We start from the raw sequence: 25,579 nt of genomic DNA, 5'->3' as shown, positions 1-25,579 counted from the left end.
AGCCTGTTGTTATAACCAACACAACCTCGCATGGCCAGCACCCCAGGGAGTGTGCTCACACCCCCCCTCACCGACCCGTGTGCGTGATCCATCTCCGATCCACAGCCCTGGAAGGCCCCAGCTGCCTGGCTGCTGCTCAGCTGGCATTTTGGCCAGACAAGGGTGTCAGCGAGAGGCTTGGAAGGTGCTACGGGCTTGGAGGAGGAGGAGGAGAAGGGGAGCAGCTCCCCCAGACAAAACCCTGTTTGTTCCTAAGGAGGAACAGCCCATGCAAGGCAGGAGGTGACGTGGGATGAGCGCTCGCAGACCGAAGTCCCTGGTGGCAGGGGTGGGAGGAAGGAGAGCAGCAGGATGAGACTCCGCACGTCAGGCATGCCCCGGCTCAGTGGCCAGGCACACAAGACTGAACAAAGCAGCTCTGTCCTGTGGATCCTCAGGGAAATCTGGCCTGGGCAGGTCTGCGCCCCCAGGGACTAATGGAGATGCCAAGGACAATTAGCTCCCACGGGCAAATCCTGCACAGCAGAGCTCCTACCAGCGTGCCCACACTGCACTTGTGCCACTGTGAGGATACCCCTGCACCCCACCAGGCGACCCTGCTGTCCTGGAGCCAGAGGGAAGCCACAGGGGGGTGACAGCGCCCAGAGACTCTGGGGTTCCCGAGCCGGGGGTACCAGAACAGAGCTGGGGGCTCAGCGGCGTCCACTGCCCCCCCCCCCCCCCCCCCGGGCTGGAGGCGGCTGTCAGACACACCGAGTTCGGTTTCCTCCCATCCCTTGCCTCCCCCGGCGATGTTCTGCGGCGCAAGCCCCAGCACAGGCCGGTACTCGGTGCCCGGGGCCGCTCACCGTGCCTACCCGCCCCCCACCTCGCCCTCCCGGCGGGTTTGGCCCCGTGAAGGAGCGCAGGGCGAGCTCTCCGCCGGCGGTCGGCGACCCTTAGCCGGGCGCGCTCCCCGGGAGCCCCGCGGACAGGCGGTTACCCCCCTGAAGGGAGACGGACACGGGCGGGCGGCCGCCGGGCCCACGTGTGCGGCAGAGCCGGCGCCGCGGGAAAACGCGCGCTTCGCCCCGCCCCCATTGGGCGCTTCCCGCCAGTGACGCCCGCTCGGCCCCGCCCACCCAGCGCCGCAGGGTGGGGGCCACCCTCCCTCCCCTCCGCCCGCCGCAAAGATGGCGGCGATGCTCCAGGGCCTGCCCGCCCTCAAGATGGCCGCCCGCCCCCCGTCGCCTCCCGACTCCGCCGGCCGGACTCCTCCCGCCTCCTCCCCGCCGGCGGCGAAGGGGTGCGCTCCCGGCCTGCCCCGCGCGGGGAGGGGCGGAGCGGCGCGATGGCCGCCGGGAGCTGTAGTGTGGGGCGGGCGGCGGTCACGTGCCGCCGCCGGCAGTGGCCGCGCTGGGAGCGGAGGCGCCAAGATGGCGGCGCTGCGGGGCGGAGCGGTGCCCGCCGCCGCCGGGGCCGGGACCGGCGTCGCCGCCGCCGTCGCCGGGGCCGCTCTGCGAGGGCTGGCGGGCGGCGGAGCCCCGCGGGAGCCGTCCCTCCGCGCCGGCAGTCCCCTGCAGGTGAGCGGACGGCGGGGCTCGGCGGGCCGCGCCGTGACACGTGGAGGCCGGGGCGGCTCCCGCGGCGGCGGCACCACGTGTGCCGGGAGCGGGCCTGCCGCGCCGCCGGCGGGCGGGGGGGCCCGGCGGGGGACGGGGGGGGTGTGGGGGTGGTCTCCGCTCCCGCTGGCCGAGCGGAGCGCCCGGTGCTCTCCCGCCGGGCGTGGGGTGGTGGCGGCACCGGGGGTGGGGGGACACCCCGGGGGGTGGGAGGGGGTCGCGGTACGGTGCCGGGACCCGCCGGGGAGGGGGTCTCGGTGTCTCCCGCGGGAAGTGACACCCAGCGGCTGGGGAGCGGGGGCCGGGAGGGCGCCGGCCGGGTCTCCCCCATCCTGCGGTCCCGCCGTCCCCCCGCCGCCTTCTGCCACCTGCAGCCGCGGGGCGGGGGGAGCGGTTCGGGACACCGACACCCGCCGGTTTCTGTGGCAGGAGCTCCCGGTGGCGGGGTGGCGGCGTGTTCCGGGACGGGGGAGCTTCCCCGGGCGTTTATCCCGGGGGTTTATCCCGGGGGAAGCGTCTCCCGCTCCGGCGGGACGGGACGGGTCTGGGGCGCGGTGCTGCCTCCCGTGCCCAGCGTCCCTGCCGCCGCCGGTGTCACCGGCCCCGCTGGGACCCCGCCGGTGGGCGCGCTGCTGCCGGGGCGGGGGGTGCAGCACCCCTGGGCGGGACCCGCGGGCACCTCCGCTGGGCGCTGCTGGGGGTTTTGGGGAGCCCCCCCCCCCCCCCCGCGCTGCTCCTGCCGGGTGGGGGTGGCCGCCCTGGGAGCTGCCCCGAGCCCGGGGGGGGCGGGAGGGGGGGGGCACCGAGCCCATCTCGCCCCTCCCAGGCGCGGAGGGAGCATCCTGCCTTTGGGGGGGGGGGGGGGGGGGGGGGGAGAGAGAGGTGTTGTTCCCTCCTGACGCTTCCCAAAAAGCAGCTGAGGAATCCCTGGAGCATCCTCTGCCGGTGCCGCCCCGGCCAGTCGGAGCACACACACACACACACACACACACCCCGGCTTCCCGGGCTCGACCCCGTGCCCTTGCTGGTAGCCCCGGCCAGGTGAGAGCTGGCCTTGGCATCTTGCCCGCGGCCAGTGCCGGGGAGGATGGCTGCCCTCCGCTTGGGGCGTAGCCCCGGCACGGCACGGCACGCCGGGCACACGTGTGGCGGTGTTGTCTGGGCAGCCGCCTGCGGAGGCCCCGGTTGTACCTCCCGGGTACCACAGCGTCACCCCAGCGTCCCCTTCTCGGGCTGGCTGCTGCGGAGGCTGGTGGCCACGCTCAGGCCCTCTCTGTCCCAAGCCGTTGGCTCAAAAATCCCGGCTCCCCCGTGTGCCCAAATCTCGCTCTGGGGGCTGCGGGAATCTTCTCCCCGGGTGCGGTGACAGCCCGTGCCTGTCCTTGAATGTCCCCGTGACCCTGCAACCTCTTCCCTGCGCTGCTGAGCGTAAAGCAAAGATGGGGAGCTGGGGGGGGGTGTGTGTGCAGAGGGTGTCCCCCCCGCTGAGCTGGGGGACACACACACACACACGACAGGGGGGTGGGAGCAGGCTGGGCTGGCTCGTACCCCCACCCCGACGCTGGAGCGGGGAGGGCTGAAGGAGGTGCCCGGCCCCAGGTGGATCAAAGGGAGTCCTGGGGGAACGCGGCCGCGTTCGCCGGTGACTCACGGCTGTGGGACTCCTTGTTGCAAGGCGCTGAGTCAAAGGAGTCGAGGAGGGCTTGGGAGATGGCCCTCCCGCCCTCCCTCCCTGCCGGGCTGCGGGCAGGAGCCGGCGGGAAGAGGCCCTTTGAGTGGGAGGATTTTACTTCCCTCCCTCCAAAAGTCCAGCGCCGGTCGCGGCTGGAAACCTCTCATTAGACGCTGCCTTTGGGGAGAGCCAGCCCTGTGGCAGGACGGGCAGGGCCATGCCACCCCCCCCGGGGCATCCCCCGGACCCTCTCGCTGTCAGCAGGCAGGGGCGAGCTTGTCCCTGCGACCCTCAGCTGCTGATGCTCCACGAGACCCCCTCCGGCTGGCTCCTCCGGTGCTCCGGGTGCCTTTCCCTGCCGGTCACCGCTGACTCAGGGCTGCACGCTGCTGCTGGGCGTGTGAGCCTGGATGTGCTTTTCTGCTCCTCCCAGTATCTCCAGGAGGATTGGCTGGGAATCGCAGCGCCGTAGAGGGCTGCCAGCCTGGGCTCTGCACCGGGCTCTGACCGGGCGCCGGCGCTGGCTGAGGGAGGGGGCTGGAGATGCTGAGCGGTAAAACTGCTCCGCAGCCTGATCTGCGTGGGCAGGGGGCAGCGGGGTCCCGGTGTCACCGTCGGGCTCCGCTTCTGGGCAGAGAGCCCTGGAAGAAGGTGGCTCGGGCTGCGAAACCGCCTGCCGAGCCCCAGAGCACTGCAGGCCCCCCGCTCCTCGGGGCTGCCACGTCAGGACGCAGTAACAGGCGGGGGGGGGATTTGGGGTGGGTGGGTTCAGGGCGTTGCCGGAGGGGTCCTGGCTTTGATTCCCAGCCTGGTTCCCGGGATGCCCACGCTTTGGGGTCGCCCCGGGCTCCTGGCTTGTGCCACGGCCAGGATTGCCTGCTCTGTCTGATGGGGGCAAGTCTCTGAAGAGCCCCAGGGACCAGAGGTTTGGGCAGGTGGCTACGGTGCTGCCATCTTTTAGGAAACACCTATTTAGTGAAATGCCCGCTGTCGAAGGCGGGATTTCAAAGCACAGGCAAGTCTTGTACAGGGACAAGGGGCATTTTGTCCTGCTTGGGCTTGTGGAAGCTGCGGGACCTACGTGAAGCAGGGGTGAGCTGCATCAGAGGGAGGTGTGCTCTCCCAGGGCTCCGTCCTTGGTGCCCTTATCTTCCCTGCCTGCCTTATCTCTGCCTGAGCCCATCTGCAAACAGGAATTCGCATCCTGTCTCGTGCCTGCGACACGCCGCTCCGCTCCGGGCAGAGGCTGCGTGTCCGGTGGCTTTGCTTGGCCGGGGGCTGCGGCCCCTGCCCTCGCTTGGCATCTCACCGTCGCTGGCTTTTCCTGGGCGCCCTGCAGCGCTGGGCTGCGCCGCACCACGGCGTGCGGTGCAGAGACCTTTCCGAAGTTATCCGGCGTTACCCCCAAACATCCCTGGAGCCGGCCGAGGGACTGGAAAGGGTGCGGGGCTGGGAATTCGGAGGAAGACGAGCAACAAAAAGGTGGTTTGGTCCTGGCTTGTGAGCACAGCCCGTGTCCTCTGGTAGCCTGCAGCAGAGAGGGGCTGGGGTAGGGCCCCGGCAGTGGCCGCTGGCTGCATTCCTATTGCTGACTCCTGCGCTTTTGTTATGAATTTTGTCATGTTTTGGGGCTTATCTGAAGCGCCGACAGCGGAGTCAGAAAAGCATGTGACAGTTCATGGGGTGGGGTGGGGGGGAAGCCTGCTTCATCCCTCCCCATCCAGCATGAGCGATGCGCGGTGCTGGGCACAGCCTGGGAAGTGCTGTGGTTTTATCGATTCATCTTTCCCGATCGTGCGGCTCCGGAGTGAGTTTTCGGTGCGGAGACATCCCTGGTGATCGGAAGGGTCTCAGGCTGAAGGTGACACAGGGCTTTGCGCAGTGGGGTGGACTGGCCCAAACCCCTCCTGAAAAGCAGGAGGGGGGAGGTCCCCTGAGCTGTGTTCTGGCCGACAGCGTCCCACCCGCCTTCCCGGCATGTTTGGGATGCTGGGGTGTCCACGTGCCCCAGGGAAGAGATCAGCAGGAGTGCTGGCAGTGGTGCTGTGCAAAGTGTTTACTTGGCTCCTTGTGCTCCTCGACAGTGCTTTTCAGGTCAGGATGACCTGAACTTAATGTCGCTGGATGCAGAAACCATCCTGGAGGCCGAAGAGATCCTGGGGACGATGCAGAACTATCTCGACTCCTCTGTGATCTCCATCATTGAGGACCTCTCTCTGAGCGAGGTGGGAGCGCACACCCGGGGGTGGGAAGCGGTGGCTGGGCTGTCTCTGGCTGTGGCGTGCGTGGGGGTGGCGGCAGCGTCCCCCATGGCCGGGTCCTGTGGCTGTGTCCCATTGCTCTCTGAGACTGTCCCTGCCCTTGCAGCAGAGCAAGGCCTGCCTGGATGCGCAGAACGAGCTGTCCCTGCTAACTGCCATCACTGAGATCCTGGACAGCACGGACGATGAGACCCTGTCCCCCTTTGACACCATCATGGACGCAGAGCTGCTGACCTCGCCTCGGGAGCGGGAGAATCCCTCGGTGAGTTGCAGGGTAGAGCCAGCCCGACCCCAAGATGGGAAGTGGGAAGACGCAAGGGTGCCCTGAGGCGGTAGGACCCTGGTGCCCAGTGCCACGGGATGGTTCCTCTGAGCAGCGATGTGAGAGAAGGGCTGAGCCAGCCCTAGACACCCCCGGCTCTCCAGTGCAGGCTTGGGGGGCTGTGCCTTCGCCTTGGGTTTTGGTGTAGAGCCAGAGACGTGCCAGAGGCTCCGGGGAGCAGCGTGTCCCCTTCTGCTGGGCCAGCTGGGGCTGTGTGTGCTGTGGGTGAAACAAGGCTGAGTTTGGTCCCGGGCTCTGCGAGGTGACATGAGTGGCAGCTGTGGGGCTGGGGGTGGCCTGTCCCCTCCAGCAGCAAAAATCTGCTGCTGCCTCATCCTCTGTCCGTCTCCTCTCTAGTTTCAGAAGTTTCTCAGCTTATCCCGTCCGTCACTGGAGTGCGAGAGCCCAGCCCTGGAGCAGCCCAAGGCTCTCAGGCCTCTCAGCAGCAGCAGCAGCATCTCTGTGGTTGGGAAGGTGAGCAGCTGAGCAGGGGAAGCTGAAGGAGCGGGTGTTGGGGTGGTGCTGGGGTAACTGTGTCCCTGCTGCTGCCCCCCGGCCCCTGCCTTCCCGCCTGGCACAGGTGTCCTCTCCTAGAAGTGATGTATTCGCAGGGCATCAGTGGCAGTGGGAGCAGGGACTGCCCCAGCTGGTGGGCACTGTGAGACTGGGGATGCTGTGGATGTAGGGGTGGGGGCTTTCCACCTCTGTTGCGTCTTACTGGGAGGGACAAACATGTCCCAGCTTTTTGTCTGCCCAGGGGCTTTGCTGCAGAGTCGCAGCAGACCCACAGTTGGCTGTTCCCGGGATGGCTCCGGTGAAAGCTCAGGAGCTGCCACTCACTCTGGTTCCTTTTCCCAGACCGACACAGACCTGGCTTGGGACCGTGCTGCTCATGGCCTCGAGGACCCGGTGCTGCCGAAGAAGCAAGTCTGCAGCACCCCGAGGGTGGAGAGGAAGGTGGGCCGGCACTGGACCAGAGAGCAGCCCTTGCCGCAGCGCAGCGATGGGGAGGAAGAGGAGGAGGAGGCTGCCTTGAGCCCAGGGCGAGACAGCAGCATGGAGGCTGGGGAGTTCCGTGTGAGCAGAGCTGGGGTGGCACTGGAGGAGTGTGAAGACCCCTGCATCATCAACACGGGTGACGTGTCCCTGAGCGAGCTGGTGAAGTCCATGCACCCATACTGCCTGCCCACCTTCACCGTGTGCCTGGACCCCGAGACCGAGCCCGTGGCCAAGGAGCTCCTGAGCGGTCCCGTCTTGCTGGAAATTGTGCCTGGCGAGGGGGAGAGCGTGGAGATCCCTGTGGTCCTGCAGCCCTTGGCTCCCAGCTTCCCCGATGTGGAGCCCCAGCTTTTGTCAGCAGAGGAGGGTACGGGGAGGTCAATCGCAGAGGATCGAGAGGAGCTGCCAGGAGCTCCAGCCCAGGAAAACAGGGTGGAGGAGGAGAAGGAGGAGAAACCACCTGGGAAGGAGCCCTCCTGCACTACCCCAGAGAGCACATCCGCCCCGGAGAAAGCGGCACCCAGAGCCTGTAGCCCCGACAGCAGCTCCCAGCCCAGCACTGGCACCCCAGCAGGCAACAAACGCGAGGGCTCCGACAAGGGATGCGGCCGTGAGAGAACAAGGAAGAGTCGGAAAAAGAAAGGAGAGGAGGACCAAAACGAGCAGGCTAGGCCAGGCAAGGACTGTGTGGCCCACCGGCTCCGCTCGGCTGGCTCCGGCCAGCCCCCGGGTCAGTCGCCCAGCAGCCGGCGGCGGGCAGCGTGTCCCTCTGTCCAGGTCTCAGACTTCCTGGCACGGCAGCTGGAGCGAGCCCAGAAGGAAGGGCAGATGGAGCTGCGTGCCGAGCGGGCACCACGGCCCCGGGGCAGGCCCCGGAGCACAACAGGGGCCTCCCCGCTTGAGAAAGCGCAGCACGAGCTGCAGAAGGAACCAGCACCAGAAACGGTGAGCGTGGCCCTGGAGAAGGCTGAGACTGTGGTGCCTCTGGAGAAGACTGCACCAAGTGTGGAGGAGCAGCCAGCGGCTGCGTGTCCCAGCCTGGCAGACCAAGCTGAGGGTGAGGGAGATGCACAGCCCGCTGCCGGACAGGGTGTTGGGGTCTCGGAGGCTGCCTCTCCGTTCCCGGAGCAAGGCGTGGGGCTGGAGCCCCCCCAGAGCCTGCCAGCGGCAGAGCCGAGCGAGGGTCTGCCCAGGGAAGCTAAGCCCAAGGCCCTGAGCCTGCGGGAATACCGCATCCGCATGCTGCACCGCCAGCCCAGCCCGGGTGACAGGAAGGATGGCGAGAAGCAAGCGGCCAGCAAGTGGCCCAGTGTCCCCGAGCCTCCGACAGAGCTGGCGGAGATCCCCTGCCTGGTGTTGCCCGTGCGCCCCGCCACCGAGGCGGCCAGTGCTCAGAAGAGCCCGGAGAAACCCAGCAGCCCTGCTGCAGTCTCCTCTCCGGCTGGCAAAGCTCCCCCTGCTCCAGCTTCTGCTCCGACAACCGCCACGGCTCCACCACCTGCCACGGCTCCACCACCTCCATCAACACCAATGCCTTTTGTCGCACCAAATGTGCCCCCAGCCGCTGGGGTGGCTTCCGCCGGGATGCCACCAGCCTCTGCCGGTGCTTACGCCCTTTACCCACCAGTGCCTTCCTGGCCCTGTTTCAGCCCGCAGCCCGTGGGCTGCCATGGTTTGCCCCCGCCGCCCAGTGCCGGCTCCTCCAGTACTTTTCACATGGTGCCTGGCCTCCCACCCCCGGCCATGGCCTGGCCCCCGCCGGCCGTGCCACCCCCGCCTCCATTTGGCCCCGGTGGCCCCTACACCCCAGTAGGGTGGGCATCACCATCCTACTGGCCAGGAATCCCCATGCCACCTCCGGTGCCTCCGCTGGCGTACGGGGACCCTGGAGCGGCACTGCAAGGTGCTGCCACCTTCCCGGCTGGTGGCCACCCCAGCACGGCCATCTTGCATGGGCAACCTCCTGCCACCCCTGCGCTCAGCTGCCCGGAGCCACCGGCCTTCCTTGCCCAGCCACCCACCGCTCCAGCCAACGAGATGGGGGCTGCTGGTGGCCCAGCGAGGCCGGCGACCAGCAGGGTGTCTGACCCCAGGAGGCAGGCACGGCTGGCAGGGGAGAGCTCTCTCCCCAAGACCCCTCCAGCCCCTGCCCAGCCCCTGGCAGCCTCATCACCTGCTGCTGCCCAGCCCAGCAGGGTCCCTGCTGCAGCACCAGCCCTCCAGGCTGCCCCCATCCAGCCTCCAGAGGAGCCCCAGGCTGCAACCCCCACACAGCTCCCAAAGGTGCCCCCAGATGCCATCCATTGCCCCGCAGAGGTGTCCCCTGCCGCTGGCCCCACTGAGGAGAACCCTGGCACCCACCCCACAGAGGAGGCTGCAGGGCCAGGCAAGGGGTCAGTGGAGAAAGCCCTGCCAGAACCCAAGGCAACTGCTGGGCAGGAGGCGCCTAGCCAAAAATCCACCTCCCAGGCTGTGGCACCGCCACCGAAAGCGGGCCGAGAGAGCAGCCTGCCCACCAAGGCGCCTGCTGCACGGCGGTGGAGGCACCAGCCGCTCCTCAGCCCGGCGCAGCCCAGCGACAGCAGCAAGGACATCGTGCAAGCCTTCATCAGCGAGATTGGTGAGCGGGAGGGCTGCGGGGCGCTGGGCTGAGTGTCGCCAGCCGGCGAGGCTGCGGTGCTGCCGGCAGCCTGGGTAGCGGGACCGGTTCCTGGCACTTCTGGGGGTGAGGGTGGCAAAGCTGTGCCCGCGGGCTTGCCGTCTTTTCCCAAACGTTCTGCCAGGTCGTTGCCTCCAGTGGGTGGTCTGGGCCGGCTGTGCCCAAACTGGTCCCTCCTGGGGCTGCAGAGCTGGGTGCTCCTGTCCTTGCTGCGGGAGACGTGGAGTTGCTGCAGGCTCTGCTGCTGCTTCTCCTCCCCAGCTCGCCCTGTCGCCCGGGGAGGCTGATGCATGGGGAGGATGGGGCTGGGGTACATCCCTGTGGTGCCGGGAGGATTTTGGCTGACCTACCTGACTTGCTGTGCTCTCTCCCTGGCCCAGGGATCGAAGCCACCGACCTGTCCAGCCTGCTGGAGCAGTTTGAGAAGTCTGAAGGTGCGGATGCGGCGTGCCGTCCCCTGCGGGGCTCCCTCTGTGCCATGCCAGCCTCTCTGGGCTGTCTGTGCTCCCTGTGGTGGGGTGGGAACAGGGGGGCTGGGAAGCTGGTGCCTGCGGGCTGGTGTTACCCTGCCTGGGTGCTTTGCCCAGGTGCCCCCATCTCTCCTTCCTGGCCTGTGAAAGCGGTTGGGGGGTCCCCAGGGCAGCCGAGGGGGCGGTGAAGAGCCCAGGAAGGAAAGGGGATGTGCAGCTCCTCTCTGCAGGGAGCTGGGTTTGGGGTGCTGTCAGACCTCTCCCTGGTTGTGCCCGGGGTGCTCTGTGTGTCCCGGTGTGCAGGATCCATCCCCTGCCCTCCACGTCCGGCCTCTCGCCACCCTCACCCACCCACTCTCTTTTCAGCCAAGAAGGAGGAGACTCCCGTGCAGCCCCCCGAGGACAGGCGGCCGGCGGGGAGCTCCGGGTGAGTACCAACACCTTCCCGGCCCATGCCACAGCGTGGAGCCTGGCAGAGGGCTGAGCCCTGCCTTCAGCGGGGCCACGGGGCAGCTCTCAGTCCTGGCAGGGCCCCAAATGCGCTGGGGGCTGTGTCTGCCGGTCCAGGAGGGGCTGAGCTCCTTGCTGGGCTGGGGGCCAGAGCTGGCACTGAGGGGGAGAAATTGGGGGAAGCAGCGATGGGCACGACTGGGCTGTGCGAGTTCCATCCCTGCGGCTCTCTCAGACCCTCTGTCTCCCCAGCCCGGCTGGTGGGGCAGCTCGGGTGGGGGACTGGGGCTGGGCTTCGGTTGCTGCATTTGACAAAGCTCCTTTCTCCTTCTCAGGCCTGAGACCCAGCAGGACAGGAAGCCCTTGGATGGCCTGCAGGCCTCTGAGCTGGCTAACGTGGCAGGTAATGCCCGGGGTGAGGCAGGGGAGCCCGCTGTGTCCTAGCAGGGGGCTGTTGCGGGGCTGGGGGGGAGCCCTGGGCTTGAGGGGAGCTGGGAGGTAGCCCCAGCTGGGTGGGTTGCAGCAGGAGGCTGCTCTTGAAACTCCTCCGGTGCTCTCACAGGTCTCACCCCCCCAGCGACGCCACCCCACCAGCTCTGGAAGCCATTGCCTGCTGTCTCGCTGCTGGCCAAGGCCAGGTCGCCCGGGTCCACACCCCAGGAAGGGGCCCAGAAGATGGCCAAGCTGGTGAAAGCCAAACCGCTGCTCCCAAGCAAGCTCCAGGGGAAGAGCCCAGCGCCGGTCACCGCCAGCTTAGCCCCCAGCCACGTCTGCTCGGGAGACCATGACTACTGCATCCCGGGTGCGGCGCGGCCGGAGAGCAACGGCAGCCCTGGCACGCAGCCCCCTGCCGAGGGCGGCTCCCGCTGGAATGTCAAACACCACCGGGACATCACTATCAAACCTATCTCATCTTTAACCAAACGGACGCTGGACCAGCCCAAGTCCACCCCGCCAGCTCCCACTACCACCGTGGGACCTGTCCAGGAGCCCCTGGGGACGGCCTGCCTGGCGCCCCTGGATTATCGGACTAGCGTCCCCAATAAGGCCACCACCAGGTGCAGCAGCCCCCCCACCTCGGTGCTTCTGTCTCCAGCTGCATCCCCCTGCCGGGACCAGGAGATGCGGACTCCCAGTGCCCAGTCCAGCCGTGCTGCTGCCAAGAGGTCCCTGCGCTGCTACCGGAGACCCCGGGACTCGCCCAGCCCCTCTGCCGGCAGCTGGAGGGCTGGACGGAGCCGTGCCAGCCGTTCTTTCAGTTCCAGTTCAGATGGAGCTAGCGAGTCCTCATCTTCATCTTCATCCTCGTCCTCCCGATCCCGGTCACGGTCGCTCTCCCCACCACCCAAGCGGTGGCGAAGGTAAGTGGAGGAGCATCTGTCTGCTCCTTGAATTGTCTGGTGGTCGGTCTTTTGCGAGGGTGCCCAGACACCTCTTTGTGGAACTTCTTGTTGGCTGTAGTTGTAGGTATTTAAAAGCCGGGTTGCCATAGTGCTTAGAGACGTGGTTTAGTGATGGTTTGTATCAGAGTTAGGTTGATGGTTGGACTAGATGATCTGAAAGGTCCCTTCCAACCCAGACAATTCTAGGATTCTGTGATCTCTTTCTCCTTGTGGCCCTTCTGAAGGGGTGTCTGGCTTGCAGAGACTGGGGGAGCGGCTGCAACACCCTGCTAGTGTGTGTCTGGCTGAACCCCACACCTGGGCAGGTGTGCCTGTAAAGCCACTGCTGAGCCAGGCTTCCTTACTGCTGGAACACCGTGGTACGAGTCCTTGGCAGCACCTTGGCTTTGGATGCTTTTTCTGGGGTGTTATTGCACTCGTTGGTGTCTGTGCTGTGGGGCTGGTGCAGCCCTGGGTGTAGAAATAAGAGGAGCCACAATGGAACCCTCCAGGGAGCTGCTGGAGGCAAGCAGAGGAAAACCTGTCTGGCTTGGCTGCCTCAGGGGCTCCCCACGCTCCCTCTGGAGGTGGCTGCGTAGGAAAGTGGGGCGGCTTGGTCTCTGCAGGATGTGTTTCTTTTAGAGTCCTCGTGCACCTGAGTGACGCACAGCCTGTCCCAGCTGGGGTGAGAGGCACTGGAGCTGGCAAGGGCTCACCCAGATCCCTAACCCGCCCCTTCCCTGGGTGTTCAGCCAGTTCTGAAGACATCCCAGGTCACTGGGCACGATGGGCTTGTCCCACTATCGGTGGCCAATAGGTGTGGAGGCTGGTGCTGGAAAGGGCACGTATCTAGTGCAATGTCCCAGGGATGTGCAGCTCGGGGACTTGCCCTGTCTGGCTTGGCTTTCCAGCAAATGTAGGTGGTCCTGTGCTGGGAAACGTCCCCACGGACTGTGCCATCCTGACCCACTGTCTTCCAGGAGAGTATGTGGCAGCATGCCCCACTGAGGGCCTGGGTTTGCCTGTGGTGGGGACCACCCGTGGGCAGCATGTTTAGAGAGGGACCCTGCTGCTGGCTGGAGGCAGCACGGCTTCATCCCAGAGGGGTTTCAATCCCGCTCTCCTTACGCTTTGGCTGGTCTTGCCAGAGAGGCTCTTGCGGGCAGGAGGCTGAGGGCACAGAAGCCCAGCCCTGTCCCAGTGCATGTCATGGCACTCGGTGTGGTTGGAGGCAAGTACAGTCTCCATTCACATGGATGTTGATGGCTCCGGTGTCATCCTGTGCGCTTGCCCAGTTGCGGCCATGTCCTGCACCATTTCCCCATGACTATTTCTTGCTCTTCAGAGGCTGTGCCTGTTCTGAGCCTGCTCCCTTTTTGCTGCAGTGTTTGGAACCGAGTGGAGCAACGTCTCTGTAGTGTCGTCACTGCCCTGATGAACTTGGGCAGAGGTTTCCATAGCCCAGCTCACCCTCAGGATGCGTCCTGTCCCAGTTGAGCGCTGGGTACCTCGGGGAGGATGGAGGTCTTCTCTGGAGCCTTGTGATGCTGAGCACGGAGAGGGCTCAGCACTGAGCTGTGTGTCTCCTTTCCCCAGGTACCGCTCAAGGTGTTCTCACAGCTCCTCCTCCCGCTCCAGCTGTGGCTCATGTGGCAGGTCCCGGGACAGGTCCTCATCCTCGTCGTCAACGTCTTCCTACTCATCCAGGTCCACATCCCGCAGCCAGTCCCGCTCCCCCTCACCCCGCAGGAGGAGTAACAGGCGGAGAAGGTGAGTGCGGCCACCCTGCAGGGGTGTGAGCTCCCCCAACCCATCTCCCCGCTTCCTGTGTCCCGGGCAGCGGTATCTCCCTCGTGTCTGGGATCACTTTCTTCTGGCACCCTCATGACCCTGTAGCTCACATGTCTGGTTTCTGCCCTACCAGATACAGTTACGATGCCCAGGACCACTACCAAAGGCAGAGGATCCTCCAGAAGGAACGTGCAATAGTAAGTGCTGGGAAGCTGGGGCTGGAGATATGGGGGTCCCCAACCCCTCCATCACTTGAGAAAGCCATGGGCTTGCAGCCTTGCAGGCAGCATTGCTGGAAGGCTCTGGCCATGTGCTTGGGCACATGGAGGACAGGGGGATGATTCAGGACAGCCAACATGGCTTTACTAGGGGCAAGTCCTGCCTGACTAACCTAGTGGCCTTCTATGATGAAGTGACTAGGTCAGTAGACAAAGGGCGACCTATGGATGTAATCTTTCTGGACTTCTGTAAGGCCTTTGACACGGTCCCTCACAACATTCTACTTGCCAAATTGGGGGGATACGGATTTGATGGGTGGACGGTTCGGTGGATAAGGAATTGGCTGAATGGTCGCACCCAGAGGGTGGTACTCAATGGCTTGAAGTCCAGATGGAGAGCAGTGACAAGTGGTGTCCCTCAAGGGTCCGTGCTGGGATCAGTACTGTTTAACATTTTTATCAACGACATAGAGGGATTGAGAGCACCATCAGCAAGTTTGCAGATGACACCAAGCTGTGTGGTGTTGTTGATACACCAGAGGGACGGGATGTCATTCAGAGGGACCTGGACAGGCTGGAGAGGTGGGCCCAGATGAACCTCATGAGGTTCAACAAAAGCAAGTGCAGGATTCTGCACCTGGGAAGAAACAATCCTCAGTATAAATACAGACTGGGGGATGAGGTGTTAGAAAGCAGCCCTGAGGAAAGGGACTTGGGGGGGCTGATGGACGAGAAGCTGGACATGAGCAGGCAATGTGCTCTCGCAGCCCAAAAGGCCAATCCCATCCTGGGCTGCATCAAAAGAAGCGTTGCCAGCAGATCCAGAGAGGGGATTCTGCCACTTTGCTCTGGTGAGACCTCACCTGGAGCACTGTGTGCAGGTCTGGAGCCCTCAATAGAGAAAGGACATGGACCTGATGGAGCGGGTCCAGAGGAGGGCCACCAAAATGATCAGGGGGCTGGAGCACCTCCCCTACGAGGACAGGCTGAGGGAGCTGGGGTTGTTCAGCCTGGAGAAGAGGAGGCTCCGGGGAGACCTCATAGCGGCCTTCCAGTACCTGAGGGGGGCTACAGGAAGGCTGGGGAGGGTCTGTTTCCAAAGGCCTGCAGTGACAGGACGAGGGGCAATGGTTTTAAGCTGGAGAAGGGGAGATTTAGATTGGATATTAGGAAAAAGTTCTTTACCATGAGGGTGGTGGAACACTGGAACAGGTTGCCCAGGGAGGTGGTTGAGGCCCCTTCCCTTGAGATATTCAAGGTGAAGCTCGATGAGGCCCTGGGCAACCTGGTCTAGTTGGGGGTGTCCCTGCTGACTGCGGGGAGGTCGGACTAGATGACCTTTGGAGGTCCCTTCCGGCCTGGACCCATCTATGAATCTATGGTGTGACGGGTGGTGGTGCCAGGGGAGTGCTCTGTGCGAGGGGTCCTGCTCACCAGGAGGGCTCGGAGATGCCGAGTCTCCCCCCACTCCCCATTCCCATCTTACATGGCGGTGCATCCCTGCCTGCAGGAGGAGCGGCGAGTTGTGTTTATTGGCAAGATCCCCAGCAGGATGACACGGTCAGAGCTGCGGCACCGCTTCTCTGTGTTCGGGGACATCGAGGAGTGCACCCTGCACTTCCGCTCCGAGGGGTAAGAGCTGCAGGGATGTGGGGCAGCCACTCCCCAGGGATGGCTCCTCCTGGCCCTTTTCCCCTTCCTCAAGGGAACGGTGCAGACCAAGGCGGGACAAGCATCCTGCGTTACCGCTGATCTCCTTGCTGCTTCTCCTTCTCTGGCTCCAGGGACAACTATGGCTTTGTCACCTACCGCTATGCCGAGGAAGCCTTTGCTGCCATTGAGAGCGGGCACAAGCTGCGGCGCCCCGATGAGCAGCCCTTTGACCTGTGCTTCGGCGGCCGACGGCAGTTCTGCAGGAGGAACTACGCCGACTTGGGTGAGTTGTGCGGCCCTCAAGTTTGGGGGGTGACACCCCTGGTCCTCTCTCCTTCCCAGAGGTGTAGGGGGGTCCCCATCCTTGGGGGTCAGTCAGGCTTGGCTGGGCAGGGCAATAACACAGAATCTTCATGGTTGGAAAGGACCTCTGAGATCACCGAGTCCAACCGCACACACACAAAAGACCCCCACAGTCTCGGGCACTAGAGCATGCCCTGAGGTGCTACATCTACACGTTTCTTAAATACCTCCAGGGATGGGGACTCCACCACCTCCCTGGGCAGCCTGTGCCAGTGCCTGACCACCCTCTCAGTAAAGTCATTCTTCCTAATATCCAATCTAAACCTCCCCTGTCCCAACTTTACACCGTTTCCTCTGGTCCTGTCATTATTCCCTTGGGAGAAGAGGCCAACACCCACCTCTCTACACCCTCCTTTCAGGTAGCTGTAGAGGGCAATGAGGTCCCCCCTCAGCCTCCTCTTCTCCAAACTAAACATGCCCAGTTCCCTCAGCCTCTCCACATATGACTTGTTCTCTAGACCCCTCACCAGCTTGGTGGCTCTCCTCTGGACACGCTCCAGCATGTCCAGGGATAGGTTGGACAAGGGCTCCCCATCCCTCCGACCCTGTGATGGAGGCCGGGTCCAGTTTTCCATCAGCCCAGCTCCGGGTCTGGAGGTTGGCACGGGAAGGTGAGGGTGGGGAGGAGTTGCTGCAGGGATGGCCGGAACTGTGCCAGCGTCCCCATGGCTCAAGGTAGCCCCTCCCCATGTCTTCCAGACTCAAACCGGGAGGATTTTGACCCAGCCCCTGTCAAGAGCAAGTTCGACTCCCTGGACTTCGACACGCTGCTGCGGCAGGCACAGCGCAGCCTGCGGAGGTAGCGGCAGGCAAGGCGGAGCGCCCGCCCCCACTTTTATACTCAAATACAAAAGACAAAAAAAGTATGGAGAGAGAGAGAGAGAGAGAGAGATAGATATGGGGTTTTTAAGAAAAAGAAAAAGGAAAAAAAGAAATTTGTTTTATAACCAATATTTAAGGAGGACCGGTCATTTGCCTTCAACTCGAGGGGCCCAGGCGAGTGGCAGCCCCGGGCTTGCCCCAGCCGTGTAATAAATGCGGATGCCCAAACAGCAGCGCCGCCTCGTCTCCTCCTTTGTGTGGGCCGTTGCCAGGCGTGGGCTTGGGCTGTGCCCCCTCAGGACCCTGGGGACAATGTTCTGGGGTCTGGCCCTGTGAGAGGTAGCACAGGTCAGGGACTGGGTGCTGGAGCGGGGTGTCTGGGGAAAGTGGGGCAGGACTGGGGTCGCTGAGCTGCTCTGAGGGGTGTGTGGTAGCCCCCAAATGTCCTGGCACGGGGTGAACCCTCTTTGAGAACAGGCAGCGCAGACCCCTCTGACTGTCTCTCGGGTTCTGCTGGAGCAAGGATGCTGCACCCCGGCCCCGAGGCACCCCACTGGGTTTTGGGGCCACCTGCACCTCCCGTTGGTGGCCACGGAGGGGCAGTGCAAGATCCTGCTGCACCACCGCTCCCTGCTGTGGGCTGGGGTACAAGGGGCTCAAGCCCTCGGTGGGATCACAGGCAGGGGTCTGCCTGCTCTGAGGGCGGCGTGCGCAACTGCGATGTCTGTCTGTCCCCTTCAAACCCGCTTGTTGGTTTTGCTCCAGCTTGCCAGAAGGAGAGGGGTGTCTGACATCTCATCTCCGGGTGTCCCCCGAGGGAGAGGTGTTGGTGTGACTGCAGAGAGGTTACAGGCATCCACAGCGGGATGGTGCTTGGCAGAGGAGGGATGGACAGCGATGGGGAGGGGATGGAGGAGGCCTGTCCGGGCCCCCCCAGTGCACTGCAGCTCTTGGAAAAGAAGGGTGATCCCAGGCAGCCCCCAAGGGAGTGTGCTCGGGCCCGCTGCTGAGCATCGTCCCTGCACCTCGCCCTGAGCCGGCAGTGCTGGGGGTCCTGCACCCCCATCTTGTGCTGGCAGCCGGAGAAAAGCCCTGCCCTGGGCCGCTTTTGGGCTGTGACAAGCCCGGGGATCTCCAGCTGAGCTGGCAGTGCTGGCTGGGAACCCCGAGATGGCATCAAGCACCCCAGCTTCAGGTGTGGGACAGGCTTGGCCAGGGTACGGTGGTGTCCGGTTGGGCCCCCTCTCAGCACACGCTGGGGTGGGGGACCCTGCGGCCACCCGGCTGGGCTCTGCAGGGAGAAGGGACCTCCCCAGGGCTCCTCACAGTACCTGGGGTGGGAGGCGCCTGGTCAAAGTCCCAGCCAGACCCCTTCCTTGATGGAGACAGCACCCGCTCCTCTTGTAGAGGAGCAGGGAGGGGAACAGCAGCAATAAACCCAGGGTGGGGTGTCCAGCGGGTGTGATGCGGGGCGGGGGGTTCAGCCAAGCTCCTGCTGCCGCTTGGACCATGGTCAGGCCTCCGAGGCCCTTTTGGGGTGTGCCTGGGGTGCAGCAGGCTTACGGTCCACAATTAGCACGGTGGCCGGAGCCGACTTGTGTCCCCTGTGCTTCCCTGGATGGAGAGGGACGCTCCCGCCCGCAGGCTGGGTGACTCCTGCCACTCCGTAGCTCGGCCCAGGGAGGCCTGCGTGGTACCCCAGGTATGTGGGGTGCGGTGAGGCTGCCAGCGGGGTGAGCCCCAGCGTGAGCTCCCACCTTGTCCTCTGCTGCCTGGCCCTGGACTTTGCACAAGGGAGGGTCCGCGGAGGCGGCTGCAGGCGAAGGTGTGAGCGGGATTGGGGGGGGGGAGGCGGGCAGGGGGCTGTTAATCAGTGATGCAGCTCTTCCCAGGGATGACGGCTTGGCAGGGACTCGGGGGGAGGATGTGAGTGTCCCTTTCTGGGGGTCCAGGCGAAACCCTTTTGCTGCAGCACACACGCATCCCCTCTCCTGCCCAGGGCAGCTGGGCCGACCGCGGCGCTGACGAGCATCTCCCTGGTCTCTGAGCTGCTACAGCAGTGCTGAGGGTGTGTGGATCCAAACAGGTGTTGCAGGGACGGTGCCCGTTCCACCAGCTACGAAAACACGCGCAAGCTGCAGGCTGATTCAGGTCTGCCGAAGGGCTTGTGTGCCCAAGAGCTGGGCTGGTTTCTCCAACTACTTTAGGTGGTCTGAAAGCTTCTTCCTAGCCTTTCCTCGAACCTCTGCTGCAGCTGCGGGTGCAGGCGGGAGCTGGGAGCATCAGGGGGAAGCCGGAGCATGGGGGACGTCCCCTGGGGATTGCTACGCTGTGGACCTGAGGTGTGTGCGTTGGGGCAGCCCTGCGAGCGCGGTGTCAGCCCAAATGCGTGTGCTGCTAGCCACAGCCTGAACAAGGCTGAGCCCTTGAGTCCTCGCCTTCCTGGGGCTGAGCTGCACGTGGTCCCCTCTCCTCGCTGCCGCGGGTGAGGGAAGGCAGGGAGTGTGAAAGCGTTTGTGTTGCCAGAAGAATTAACACCCTGCTGTTGTGCCCTATAAATCTTTCAAGTCCTAGAGGCTGGCTTTATCCTCCCGTGTTACAGCTTAATGGTTTCCGTTAGCAATAACCTGGCCCTATGTTCTGGGGTTATTGATTTAAGGTCTGTTGAGGGGGGGGGGGGGTAGTGAGAGCTGCAAAAAGGTGTTTTCCTGCCACCCAGCTGGCGGCAAAGGCGCCATTGCAATGAGGAGGCCGGAGAGCGGGAAGTGGTGCACAGCCAGCTCTCTGGAAGCATGGGTGCTGGCGAGTGCCATCTGGAGAGGACTAGGGGACAGTGGTGAGGAGCAGTCCTCGGAGTATGTCCCTCACTCAGCCCTGATGCAAAGGTGATGCAGAGGTGACCGCAGCTGTCGTGGCAGCATGGATGCATCCCCTGAGCTCTAACAAGGGCAGGAGGTGCCTGCCTTTTGCTGTTGTCGGAGCTGTTGCCTGTGTGGACGGCCCCTGGCTCGATGGCAGGCGGCTCTGTGTGCCTCCCCCGTGCCAGCCGGGACACCCTGCTGTGCTGCAGACAGCTCAGTTTGGGAGTTTGGACCTGGAGCTCCCAAGGCAGAGCCGTGCCTTGGCTCTCTTCTGCGCACACCAGTAGGTAAGTCCTGCTGATGGCCACATCGCTGGCCCAGATTAGTCCCCCTTGCCTCACAGGTGCCCTTTGGAAGAGGCTGGGGTGCAGCTCAGCAGTACCCATGGGGGTTTCCCCTACTAGAGGCATGCCAGAGGTGAGGGGCAGAGCTAGGGCTTTGTAGGGACCCCAGGTCCTGGGGGGGGTGTCCCTTGGAAGCAAATCGTTTCACCCAAGGCACGTGGTGCACGTAGGACAACCAACCTTGCTCCTACAAGTCACAGCATCCTTCGGCATCCCTCGCTGCCTGCGCCGGTGGCTCTGTCCCGAGCTGCAGCAGTGCATGGCTGGGGACTACACAGGGCAGGTTCTGAGAGGTCACTAACTGGAGCTGGGGGGGGTTCCACTCTATTTCTCTTCAAGGCGCTCTCAACCTTTCCCCTTCTGGTCCTGCTGCAGACTCCACACTCTTGTGGTTGTCCCTAACCCTGGTGCACCAGGCCCTGCCATCTGTGCCCTTCTGCTGGAACAAACTTCCAGGGGACTGGTGCTGATTTCACACCTTCCTCCTCCCTTTCCCTTCTCGTTCCCTCTTGCATTAGTGTGTCCTGCACATGATGGCCAAGCTAGAAAGCAGCTGGAAGGGCATCCAGAGTGGTCTTTCATTGTGGGTAAGAACTGGAAGATGAGGGGCCTGTGCTCCGTGTGTAAACTGGTTTGGACCCCACGTGCGAAAGGCAGTGGGGCAGCAGGAGAGTCTGACGGCAGCACTCCTTGCCTGGGGCTGGAAGCTGCACAGCTTTTGTCCCCATTGCTTTGCAGAGCTCATCATTTCCCCAGCAACAGCAGAGCCCCTTATCCTCAGGAAAGGTTATTCCGAGACCTTGGAGTTGGATGCTGCTGGGTGCTGAGCACCCACATTGCCATGAGGTGAGTGTGCTTTTCCACGCTTGGGATGTTCACACTGAAGATCCAACTTCAGATGTTCAGCGTGCTCATCCTGAAAGCTGTTGGGGACCACCTAGGGCAAGAGGTGCCAGGCACGAACCTGGCTATGCAATGCTTCTTGCTGTCTGCACCCACTCCTCCCTCCCTTGGGACCACCAGTCCTTGAGATTCAGCCTGACTCTGCACATCCAAGAGCCCAGAGGTTGTGCCCTAAAGCAGAGGCTGCTGCGGCGTCACGTCTGTGCCTCCCCAACCTGGGCTCCCTGCTCTGGGAGCGTCACAGGGGTACCCAGCTTCAGGGTACCTGTAGAGAGGGGCCATGGGAGTTTGGTGCTGGGATCACCGGAAACATGGGCTCAGAAGAGCCCCTGAGAGTTAGGAGAGATGCACACGGAACCTGCAGGTTTGGGTCTCCCTCTCTCTCACACCTTCTCTGCCCTCTTACACATCCCTCCTCCCAAATCCCCGCCTGCCTGCAAGCAAGCCCTGGAGGCAAGGCAGTGGTTGTGTGTGCTTTAAATCTGTGCGTGTAGAGCTGAGAGCCTGGGTTAATTCCCGTGTTCCCCCTTACAGCTGCTTTTGCAGTCGCTGTGTGTCCCTGTGTTCATGTTGGGGCTACCCTCCAGGTCACCCCGTGGTGAAGCATCCCACAGTTGAGAGTAAAGGTGCAAGGAATGTTCTGTCGGTGCCTCTGAACCGGACACCTCCTCTGCTCCCCCCACAAACCAGGCACTGCAAAAGCTTCCTGACTTCTCTCAGCAAAAAAAAATGCTGCAGCTGTAACATGCCACGGGAAGCAAGCAGGGAGATTAAGGAACCATCAGGTCTGTAGCCTGGCAGTGGCAGAGAATTTGTGGGAAAAAAATTACATGGGATCTAGAAAATAGATGTGAACTTGGAGAAGTGCAAAAAAAAAAAAAAAAAAAAAAGCCCAAAGTAAAACAAACCAACCAACCAAACCAAAAAACTCAAAACCATACAAAAAAAATACAACCCAAATTTCTATCAATCCAGGAAAATTCCCTCCTGACCCTAATCTGGCAATAGCGTTAAGCCTAATGTGTGAGCAGACCTCTGGGACTGTAACGCTGGGAGCACCAAAGCACGAGGCCCAGAGCTTGTCTTCAGTGCTCTGGGAGGAAAACCTCAGTACCCTCAGAAGTGAATTAAGGGGGAAACTGTTTATTCTTCATCTTCACACTGACCGGCAGAAACTCGGAAGCCTGGGGTTGAAGCAGCACCTGCTCCAAACAGCCTTAGTGCTGCTGACCCTTCGGCCAGCCAGGAGCTGTGTCCCTGTCCATCTCCAGGGCTCCTCCATTTAGGAGTTTATGGAGGGAGTTCTATCAAACTGTACATTAAATCGATCTGGGTTTCTCTGCCCCATTATCCTTCTTGGAAGGCTGGTCCAGAACTTTGCTACTGGCAGGGCTAGAAACTCTCTAATCCACCATGTAAACGTATTCATTATTTTGTGCCATTATTGGATGTCTTAAAGATTTTTCTTAAGGTTTTCTTATTTGCAGTTTTCTTTCAGTGGTTCTTCAGACATAGATTTGTCCCCTCTCAGCCTCTGTCTGGCCAGAACAAGCCAAACCCTTCTAGTAGATGTTCATCAGCTGGTGCTTGTTTGTCTTGGTATCCAAATAGTTTTTCTCTGTGCGGTGGAAATTTATCCTTCCTGAATGCAGAGCTACAAGGATGTTCCGGAAGAAGTCTCACAACGCCTTGCGCAATGGCAATAACGTTTCTGCCTCTGCTAAAAATAACTTGTCTGATGCATCCTAGCATCGTGCCATTCCTTTCTCACAGAAGCATCACGCTGCTGCTTCACATTCATCCTTCAGTGCAGTAGGGTCTTTTTATTCCTTCTGTGCCTTCATTTCATCAGTTTATGGCAAATGTCCTTACTGCTGGTCCCCAAGGGTTTAAATTTGCCCTTTCTGCTGTTCTGTTTCACCCTACTTCCCCTACCCCTTGACAAGGTCAAGGTTCCCTTCTTCCTCTAGGAGAAATTACTTCTCCCAGCACTTGCAATCCCTCCCAACCCTGTGCTGCCTCTGCATTTTGGGAGCTCACACTTGGCTCTTCTGAAAGTACCAGTGGATTTACTAACCTGACTTTATTCCCTGAAAGTTAATATCCTTCCCGCAGCCTGGTCACGTTGGGTTTTGATGTAGCTTGGGCAGTCTCTCCCGTATCTTAGAATCATAGAATGGTTAGAGTTGGAAGGGACCTTAAAGATCATCCAGTTCCAACCCCCCTGTCCTGGGCAGGGACACCTCCCACCAGACCAGGTCGCTCAAAGCCCCATCCAGCCTGGCCTTGAACCCCTCCAGGGATGGGGCAGCCACAGCTTCTCTGGGCAACCTGGGCCAGGGTCTCACCACCCTCACAGCAAAGAATTTCTTTCTAGTATCTAATCTAAATCTCCCCTCTTTCATTTTAAAACCATTAGCCCTCGTCCTATGGCTCCACTCCCTGATCAAGAGTCCCTCCCCATCTCTCCTGTAGCCCCTTCAGGTACTGGAAGGCCGTTATAAGGTCTCCCTGGAGCCTTCTCTTCTCCAGGCTGAACACCTCCAGCTCTCTCAGCCTGTCCTCATAGCAGAGGTGCTCCAGCCCTCGGATCATTTTTGTGGCCCTCTGCTGGACCCGTTCCAACAGGTCCATGTCCTTCCTGTGTTGAGGACTCCAGAGATGGACAAAATACTCCAGATGGGGTCTCACGAGAGCAGAGTAGAGGGAGGTAGAATCACCTCCCTTGCCCTGCTGGCCACACTTCTTTTGATGCAGCCCAGGATGTGGTTGACTTTCTGGGCTGCCAGCGCACACTGCCGGCTCACGTCAAGCTTCTCATCCATAAGCACTCCCAAGTCCTTACTCCTTGGGACTGATCTTCACCTTTAGCAGCAGTTTCTCCTGGTTTGTAGTGCATCATCCTTAACTCTGAATTGAGTCCCTAAGAAACTGGCAGCCTCACCTAAGTATAATTTTTGTTGCCCTCTTCCTGTTTTGCTAGGTATCTCATTGCTTCCTGTGTTCCCCTAATCAGCTTCACTGAAACGGAGTAAAACCTGCTGTTGGGTTTTGGTGGCAGCTGGCTGGTGTCTTCTCTTCCCCCAGCCCTCTCCTTGCAGGCTCTGCCTGCCTCGGGAATCTCTTCCTCCCTGCAGACTGACAGAGCAATCTCACCACTCTCTAGAACTGTGTCTGAAATAACCTTGTGTTTTACATTGCCATGAATCGATAAGGAAATTTGCTTTCTGTCTTGTGAGAGGATACCTGAGCACTGCTGTTCTGGCACTGTTTATTGCCTGGCATTCACTGGGAAATTAAAGGCTCCTGTAATTGCACAATTTCTACTCTTTATTCTTCTTGTAGCCTTAGAGAGAGCACAGTTTACACTCAAGGCTGCATCTGGTGCATCTGTAGCCACCCCCCGAGAATACCTGTGCAGGGCCCTTTTTCCCACTCTCTCTCACACCTCCTGAGGACATATCTTATCCATGTCATCCCCTTTTATGTCCTTACAATGACCTGTTTTACTAGCAGCGCTTCACAGCTTCCTGCTCTCCTCCGACCGACTGGGGTGCTCCCAGCCAGCTTCTTCACGTGCTTATCTCTGCGGCTTCCTTCCAGGAGGCAGGTTCTGCCTCCACCGAGCATCCCAACATGTGCTGGGGTGGACCATCCTCTGCCTCAGCGTATTGCCAGTTTGCCAAGATTCTGGCTTGCCCGATGTGACCACAGCAAGGACCAGAACTTGGGGAGAAGCCTACAGAACCGGTGGCCACAGGCTGTTGCAAAATCTTAGAAGGAGAAGAACTTGTACTGGGAGTGGAAGAGGGAGAGAAAGAACATGTTGTTTTTGCTTTAACCTCAGAAGGTTCTGGTTAGGTGACAACTGAGCCTTAGGAGATAACACTGCCAGGACAAACGGATTTAACACCTCCCAGCTTCGTTTAAGGGAGACCTACAAGTCCATGTGAAAATGCTACGCAAGGTAAACCGAGTGTGGCTAGAAGGCTTAGTCAATGGTAAGCTACGAGGTTGTAAATGGTGTATGATATCGATGTTGCGTACAAGCTCTGTTCCCAGGTGAACCGGTGAGCATTGAAAACTGCATCTTTAAATAGCTTATTTTTAGAGGCAAGAAGTATGTAGAGAACCAGCAGAAAATACACTTTCTCTGTTACCTGGAGACAGTTGGAACTTGTCCCTAAATAAAGAAGCTCTCCTTCAAGTACCCGGGGGCAAAGGGATTCCCGAACACCACTTGTTTGCTAGAGCAATGCTGTGCAGACTTAGAAAATGGAAGTTTAACAGCTCTAGCCATGCAACCGAGAGCAGGCACGCTGGGCAGCAGGACCCTCATGGCCTGGTAAGGCTAACAAGCAAGGTGTCTATAGTCCACCAAAGGTCTCATGAAGCTCACACGGGACATTTATGGTGCTGTGCAATGAAGATGTGCAGCCTGGGCAATGTCTGTGCGTAGCACCTCAGGGCACAGGGTCCAGTGCAGGGGCCTTAGACCTGGGGACCTTCCAAGGTCTGGGGACCATAGACCTTAGCCTTATACCTTCCAAGACCTGGGGTCGCACTTGCATGTAGGCCAAGTACTTGATTGGTTAAAAAAAAAAAAGCAGCACATTAAGTATGTAACAGAAGATCATAACCTTTGGGGAAATACATGGTACAATTCATGAGGAATTAGTTTAGACTACGCTTGGGATTTTACAGGCTTTGAAGCCTGGCTACTGGACAGTTAGATTCCCACTCCAGTCCATTTTCACCAATGGGCAAGACTGTGAGTGCTACCTACAGTCTCGTGTGTATGAAGAGAC

The 25,579-nt window shown here is 61.4% G+C and overlaps 1 protein-coding gene across 1 annotated transcript; it reads left to right on the top strand.

Moving 5' to 3' along the window:
- The first annotated feature begins 1,415 nt into the window (after positions 1-1,415).
- On the top strand, positions 1,416-16,749 carry PPRC1 (PPARG related coactivator 1). Its single transcript, XM_074159013.1, has 14 exons — positions 1,416-1,562; positions 5,358-5,498; positions 5,641-5,796; positions 6,214-6,330; positions 6,715-9,475; positions 9,895-9,948; positions 10,351-10,411; positions 10,770-10,837; positions 10,997-11,795; positions 13,413-13,586; positions 13,741-13,804; positions 15,336-15,457; positions 15,610-15,761; positions 16,541-16,749. Exons 1-14 carry the CDS (start codon positions 1,416-1,418, stop codon positions 16,642-16,644), a joined length of 4,920 nt encoding a protein of 1,639 aa, XP_074015114.1. The 3' UTR covers positions 16,645-16,749.
- The last annotated feature ends 8,830 nt before the right edge of the window (positions 16,750-25,579 follow it).

Source organism: Numenius arquata, chromosome 15 (genome assembly GCF_964106895.1).
Source record: "Numenius arquata chromosome 15, bNumArq3.hap1.1, whole genome shotgun sequence".
NCBI classification, from domain to species: domain Eukaryota; kingdom Metazoa; phylum Chordata; class Aves; order Charadriiformes; family Scolopacidae; genus Numenius; species Numenius arquata.
The sequence above is the reverse complement of the archived record's forward strand: the minus strand, read 5'-3'. Positions and strand labels throughout refer to the sequence as shown.